The sequence below is a fragment of the Spea bombifrons genome, chromosome 2 (assembly GCF_027358695.1).
Source record: "Spea bombifrons isolate aSpeBom1 chromosome 2, aSpeBom1.2.pri, whole genome shotgun sequence".
NCBI classification, from domain to species: domain Eukaryota; kingdom Metazoa; phylum Chordata; class Amphibia; order Anura; family Pelobatidae; genus Spea; species Spea bombifrons.
Window position 1 is genome coordinate 64,939,146 of NC_071088.1, and position 7,731 is coordinate 64,946,876.

Below are 7,731 nucleotides of genomic sequence, written 5' to 3' on the forward strand. Positions count from 1 at the left end.
GTCTGTGTGTGCGTGTGAACACCATTTTGGCTGAGAGTGTTTTGTGTGTTTGTGCATCACTTTGGATGAGACAGTGATTAACCTGTTTATGATCTTACAATGTACTATTATGTCCTATGGATCATTGACTAATTACCATAAATTCATAATAGATCAGGCTGCTGATTTCAGAAATACCTAATTTATATAGATTTTCCATACTTTGCAGCACTTATAGGGAACATACTATAAGGTGTACATTATTCATGGAATGGTTATGCTTATGGCTTAACGGGTTTGGGGGTTGTGAACGGGGGCAGGAGGGTTATACTGGGTAGATGTTGTGTTAGGGCAATGGGATGTAATTTTTTTATTATTATTATTATTATTTTATTTTTTGTATTTTTTTAATATATAAATATAATTTTTTATTTTATTTTTTAAATGGTTAGTGGTCCTCTTAGGGACCTCTTGAACATGTTATTAATGCCAGTGATGTCACAATTACATCACTTAGCTCACTTTATTGTTTTTTTAAATTATTATTGATTGTATCATTTAGTGATTTTTTAAAAAAAAAATTAAGATCCCTAACTTTTTTTTCTCTGTTTCGTTTTTCAGCATGGGAGGAGGGTGAGAAACATGGTTTCTCACTCTCCTCCCTGCAACCCCCCTGCACCAAACACACTGTGATCTCTATGCAAGTCCCTGCATAGAGACAAACGACAGCCTGATCTCCCATGCAGCGGCAGGGATGTGTCCCTGCCGCTGCAAGAAGGGCAGGACGTACTGGTACGTCCATAGGGGATTCTTGGGATGCGTTTTTTTGGATACGTCCATAGGGGGCTGAAGAGGTTAAATAGTAGTCAAAACTTTTTGTGCTGGCACTGCCAGAAAAAAAAGATCTAAGTGAAAGGGTTCCCAGCAGGTCTATACATGATCTGCCGGACCTCTAATGACCTCCTCTTGTATGCTGATCACATGTACTGTGATCAACAATGCAAGGATCAGTTGCAGTGGGGTTGAAAGTGAGAAATAGCAAGTACTTTTTTAAATAGTGGAAATAAAATTATAGATAAATAAATAAATGGATCTCAGGCAAACAATATTTAAAAAGCTAAATACCAGTCTCCATGGAAACCTTGACTTGTCATTCTTTAAACACATGCTTAATTAAGTCACCTGCGTTTAAGGAGGGATATCAACTATAACAGACTGTAGAAAAGGCACCAACTGGGAGTCTTATATATGGTCACAGAAGTGTAGAATATGAAGCAGTCCGTTTCAGACAATGTGGTCCTAAGAATCTGCCCCTTCATCCTAAGATTGGGGCAAAAACCCTGAGACTCAAACCCTGAGAATTTCCAGGTATGCTCATTACAGCGCAACCCATATTTTCAGCTCACCTTACCTGGAAAATTTCAAAGTGACCTGTACACGATCACTTTGAGAGGGCATTTATTAATAGTATAAAAAACATATCTTTTATCATGTATAATTAACCCCTTAATGACCAATGACTTGCCATGCACATCACAGAAAAATGATCAGTTAACGACCAATGACGTGCCTGGCACGTCACAGCATTAACATATATTAATATAAATGCCTTAAGGTTTTGAAATACAGTTTATGTATAGAATTCCCATATCTTTATGGCAATTATAGGGAAGAAGAAATACATTGCAAGTCTTGCATTATTTTTACATTTATTATAACAGGTTTTTTTTGTTTTGTCAATATTATATGCAAGTGCACAACAAATCACCACAACATATTCAGCTGCATCTCCAGATTATAGAAATACCAATGGAGGTTATTGCATGTTTTTTGGAAGCTACAGGGCATACTCCATTACACACAGGGGCACGCATACTGCAGCATAGAAAAATGTATTTATTATTTCTGTGTCTTCTGCAACAGAGTCTCTGACCGATCAGCAGCAGTCACTCCCCAGGAATGGAGTCTCAAGTATAGTGTAAATGTAAGCCTTATATACAGTATATGTATATATATATATATATATGTAAATGCATACGTATATATATATATATATATATATATATAACAGTATGGAACATCATGAAGATTTTAAGGAATTAAAGAGGATCTGAAATAAACTTGATATTCTGACACAGCAAAAAAAAACAACAATTTTTGCTCACACTTTTTAACACACTGCTTCACTGTTTTTAGAATATTTGCAGTAAACAATGTGCAACAATCTGTTATGAAATACATTACGCTTTGGCATAATTCCCATGTGCCCCAAAATTAGAATATTTGTTGGGAATGAGTGTATCATCTTGCTCTGCAACCATAAAGTCACAATAAAAGGTACAAAACAGTGGTAAATGTTTCAATTGTCTAAATAAATTATATTATTCTTCTTGTAAACGTTATGGCCATTTAGAATGGTTGGATGTATGGCTTGGGCATGTCAGAGTATGATCCTACTTTTTGGACTTTGTAACAATTAAAGAACAATTTACAAGGATTTAGTTAGAAAATAAGTATTTGTTTTGACAGGGGTGCAGATCGGTACTGGACTATATCAGATAGATCCACTCTGACTGTGTTGGACAGTCGGAAAGTGTATTTTCTTGGGTTGCAGCTGCCTATTGTTGGGAAGTACTATTTAGATTTTTGGTTGTCACTAGGTGATCACTTATGATTATCAATTAGTAATACATTCTTTATTGATTGCTAGACTATATCATCTCAGCAGATGAGATAAGGAAATGACAGTGTAGCTTTTTATAAATATTTTAAAGATAGTTATATTGTGTGTTAAGGGGTTTCTTGCTGAGATGCATCATCTTCTCAACAAGAGACATTGTTCTAAATTAAATGCAAATATTTTATTGAACACAACCTTAACTGCATATAAAACCCATAAAATAAAACCCACCGTAAAAATCTATTTTACTACCACCTACTCCACATTAATATTTATCACGATGCTCTCTTGAGAGGGGTTATGCCCAGTCACAGAACTCCATAGTTTCACCAAGCATATTAAATTATGGCTTTCCCAGCGCTACAATATTAGTAATTGTTTTGTTTACCGGTTACCATGCATTGTCATACCACTAGACCCTCCATCCACACCACCAGGATTATCTACTCATATTTTTGGTGGCAAAGATGGTGCAGACAAGCCATTTGGGCACAAAGATGGCACAAGCAAGCCGTTTGAGGAGAAAGACATCATCGAATTGTCGCAGTAGACTAGCGACACCTCTACCAGTGAAGGCTATTTCAGCCATTCATGGACACAGTTCCACTATAAGTTCTTCAGTATCTTGAGAACCTTAGTTCATACAACTGACCACTTTTCAAGAGCAGCCAGATGGCTATTTATCTCTTTGCATCAATATTTTTATTTTATTTTAAGGGACATTTGAAATTCTACTATACTCGAAATAGCTCACAGGCTTCCATTAATAAAGACCGACTTTATTAAATTGACCTAGCATTTACTTCTGCTTTCTTCAGGCTGAGGTTTAAAATATATAAACAAAAAAAGATACCAACAATAATATAAGTTTTGTAGTTACCCAAGTTATCATTATAAAACTTCAAGAAAGCATTGCTGTCATATAAAATATTGTAACATGCTGAAGTATAAATAAAAAAAAAATAAAGGAAAAAAAATCCTTAAAAATGTATTGCCATTTAGTGAATTGGGTAACCACCTGAAAGAGATGTGAAATATATTGGGCCCAATTCAATTACTCGGCTAATTTCTAGACTGTCAGGAGCTAACATGCGCTAATTGCTTAACTATACCTATAGGCAGAGCCTGCAGCCGCGAACCACCGGCCGCAGTCATTCATTAGAAGCGCAGCCACGGTCACTTGATGGGAGGCAGGCAGCCGCGGTCATTCAGGGGGAGGGGCTTGTGGGGGTGGGGCCAGGGGGAAGCAAAATTATGTTTTGCCTAGGGTGGCAAAAATCCTTGCACCAGCCCTGCCTACAGGGTTGTTGCATTTAACATTGTATTTCCTCTCAACACAATTTTCAGAAAAAAAAAAATACTACTTGTCAAATCAGGTCAAACCAATCCTTTTGAAAACGTAACTAAGATCAAAGTAATTGAATAAATAGGTCCTGCTACGGTAAACTTGTCATAGGTATGTGTCCAGATCCCTTTGATCCAAACTGAGACTCATACAACAAAGCCTTTACAGATATATTTAAAAATCTGACACATTATCATCATATGTATGTTGCAACTGTTGTGCATGCAGATGTTGGCAGTAATTATGTGTCAAATATATGTATAATTTATATTAATAATTACTATTAACAGTAATAATAAAACAGAAGTATTACTATATTAATAACAGCAAGAAATGACCTCTGAATAAATAACACAAATAGGGCATTAAAGCAAACTAAATTAAATAGGTTAATTAAAAATCATAGTTCACAATTTAAAAAGGTGCCAGCATTGCAAGGGTTATTGTCTCGAAATAGTTTTTCTGAGTAACATTAGTTAAGATTAGTTTTCCACATTCACCCTTTTCTCAGAGTTTGCCTGTCAATCTTCATTGCTGAAAAACCTCTTGTAATTTGCTTCAATTTGATTAAGTATATTGTGTTGAGTGTTAGTTTTACCTTTAACTCTGCAATTGAGCTTAGATCTGTCATTTATTAAATCTGACTAAACGGCATGCACTGATTTTCTGCTCTGTTGAATTATATATATATATATATATATATATATATATATATATGTAAAATGTTTCTATCAGCTTTCTTCTAGGCTGCCATGAGAAGTTTTGGACTCTTTACAAAACAAATGATTTGGGCCCCTTTCCCAGATACCTCTTCCTCCCTAGATGACCCCCCATCCCAAGTTGACCCAGGATTTTCTACTTATTTTTTGGTGGCAAAGATGGTGCATACAAACCATTTGGGACCACTGACAAGCTGTTTGGGCACAAAAATGGCACAGAGAAGGCATTTGGGGATACTGAAAAGGCATTTGGGCACAAAGATGGCACAGGCAAGCCGTGAGGAGAAAGACATAATCGAAGTATGGACACAGTATGGAACGCATGAGATTACACACACAGGCATATCATATATATATCTGACATACACACTGATTCACATATGCACACACCATCACATACACATAAAATCTATTTTATATTATATAAGTTATTAGGAAGCCCTGGGAATCATACAGACTTCAGATTTAATAATATATTTATATTATAATATAGATACAGTCATTACCAGACATGAGCTATCTCAGACAATTAACACCCCTCCTCGTATACACACATAGTGGGTTTCATACCTGGTCCTGTGCAGCTTACACTGGGCCCTGTGTGGAGGGACTGGGCCAATCAGGAGAGGCTTCTGAACACTCAGTCCCTCCTGATTGGCTGAGACCTCCTTCACCATAGTGAGGGCTCCTCCTCCAATCCCCTCTAATTATTGGTCCAGTGCAGAGTGTTGGACCCCAGTGCTGAGGTGGACCCCAAGGAAAGCCGGGCCCCTTACAGTTGTTATGGTTCTACCCCCCTGATGGTGGCCCTGGCTTTGATTGTGTATTTTTTAATGTTGTGTGGATTTACCCCTGGTAATTTGATTTTAGATAGCTCATTAAATTACAAACCCATGCATTTTTCACCTCCATTGAAATCAATGAAAGTTTAGACAAGCCATTGAATTGAACCATTATATTTAAACCAGTGTTATACGTGTCTGGAATTGGGTGTAATGGGCAGGTAAGTTAACTAACGGTTAGATCTGCAGATCAGTGGTAACACGCCGGCTGCTGGCGTTACTTGCCAGTGACATCCGCCGAGATGGAGAGAAGGTCACAGGCCCATCATATGCCTTATTCTCTTTGTATTCTGAACTCAACTCTCCTACAGAGTCCGGAGTAACTGGCCTGCCAGCTCCCTGAAGTTCAGACTTGGATAGTGCCCATGATCTACTAGCACTGAAGCTTGAGCGTCCTCTGCTGCAGCTTACAGAATCCTGAACAAATCCACCTCTGGAGCAATTCCAGGGAGCACTGACCCGTCTGGTTTTATGGACTGCATTAGTTGTTGAGTAAGAAATATTTTGCATGGAACAATCCTCTGTGTCCTCAGATGGCATTTCAGTCATTGTTCCCATTTGTAGACCAAGCGTACTTTCTATACTTGAACGAGTACTTCTTATGCAACCACTTCTTCGTTCTGCATGTTTTTTTGCTCCCTTAGGATCAGGGTCATGCACTTTATTGATTTTCTCATTATTGTTGGAGCTTGTATTGTGGAAGTGACTCTCTACTATGTTTGTAGAGTTCACCTCATTGACAGATTTGGTTTCTTGCTCATCATTAGCACACGTATTACCATTCTCAGTGAGTGCATCCCCAATTGGGTGGAACCCACATGGTGGATTCAAAATTGGATATACAACCGGATCATTCTGTTTATCCATCAAAAGTGTATAATTACTGGGTGCTGAAGGGAGAGTCTTTTGTGGACTAGAAGATGTACCTATACAGGTATGAGTTATGATGGAATGTTTCTTTGGCTTACTTACATAAAAATCATCAAATTCATCCTTAATATTGTATCGTAACAGCAATGCTTTTCTGACCCTTTTCAACCCAAGATGGCCAATTTCTAAAATGTTGAGAAACAAAGAAGCAGCGGCTATGCATTGCATAAATAACATGAACACTGTTTTTTCGGTAGGTCTGGATAAAAAACAGTCAACCACATTAGGACAAGGGTCCCTTTGGCACTTATATAGAGGTTTCATCTGTATTCCATAAAGTATATGCTGTCCAAACATGAATCCAACCTCAACTGCAGATCTGGTGAATATATGTATCACATATGTGCAAAGGAGTGAGCCCCGTAGAGGAGCTTTGTTAAGTTTTCTTTGCTCCAATTGTCTTAGTTCACGCTCCAACCGCCTGCGGTCCTCAGTCAACTCATATTCCACACTCTCAAGTTCTCCTCTCAGCTGAGCTTTCTTACTGTGTCTCTCTTTTTCTAGGGCTCTCAGTCTATAGATGGCATGACCCATGTAAACCAGAGAAGGGGAGGACACAAATATGACCTGCAGGACCCAATATCTAATCAGAGATATAGGAAAAGCCTGATCATAGCAGACATTTTTACACCCTGGCTGGTCTGTGTTGCATACAAACTGAGACTGTTCATCATTCCAGACCTCTTCAGCTGCCACTCCCAGTACAAGCATTCGGAATACAAACAGAATTGTAAGCCAGATCTTTCCAACAATGGTGGAGTGAATGTGGACTTCCTCCAGGATGACCCCAAGGAAATTCCAGTCTCCCATTTTTAGTCCACCATTTCAACACTGCAAAGTATAAAGAAACATACAATTTAGAAAAGGGTAATATTCATCAGTGCAGAAGTATAAAATGTATTTATAAATAGTTATTTATATAATATCATGTGTTGTACGCCATCCACGTTTGTAACCATACAGACAAGGTAAGGAATAAGTAAACAATAATACTAAATAAAATCATATTACCGGTAATTGTAATGTAAAGTTCCACAAATTTCTTCATAGCTTCATGATTGGAAATTGGCTGGAAAGCATTAGAATTACACAAAAGATATCAAATGGTCAGACATGTCATTTAGCTTGTAAATCTACAGTAGAATATTATGTCCTTTTGGACTATAAAATCTCAATATGCCAAGAGATTTAAATAAAGGGGTTCATGTACAAATAAATGTGGCATGTGACATTTTA

At 37.5% G+C, this 7,731-nt stretch overlaps 1 protein-coding gene across 1 annotated transcript; it reads right to left on the reverse strand.

Moving 5' to 3' along the window:
- Positions 1–5,728: 5,728 nt before the first annotated feature.
- GJA9 (gap junction protein alpha 9) lies at positions 5,729–7,320 on the reverse strand. Its single transcript, XM_053454576.1, has one exon. It carries the CDS (start codon positions 7,303–7,305, stop codon positions 5,743–5,745), a length of 1,563 nt encoding a protein of 520 aa, XP_053310551.1. The 5' UTR covers positions 7,306–7,320; the 3' UTR covers positions 5,729–5,742.
- Between the last annotated feature and the right edge of the window lie 411 nt (positions 7,321–7,731).

What these genes read in the sequence shown, in the direction of transcription:
- GJA9 (XM_053454576.1), bottom strand. Translation starts at nt 7,305, where the DNA reads ATGGGAGACTGGAATTTCCTTGGGGTCATCCTGGAGGAAGTCCACATT.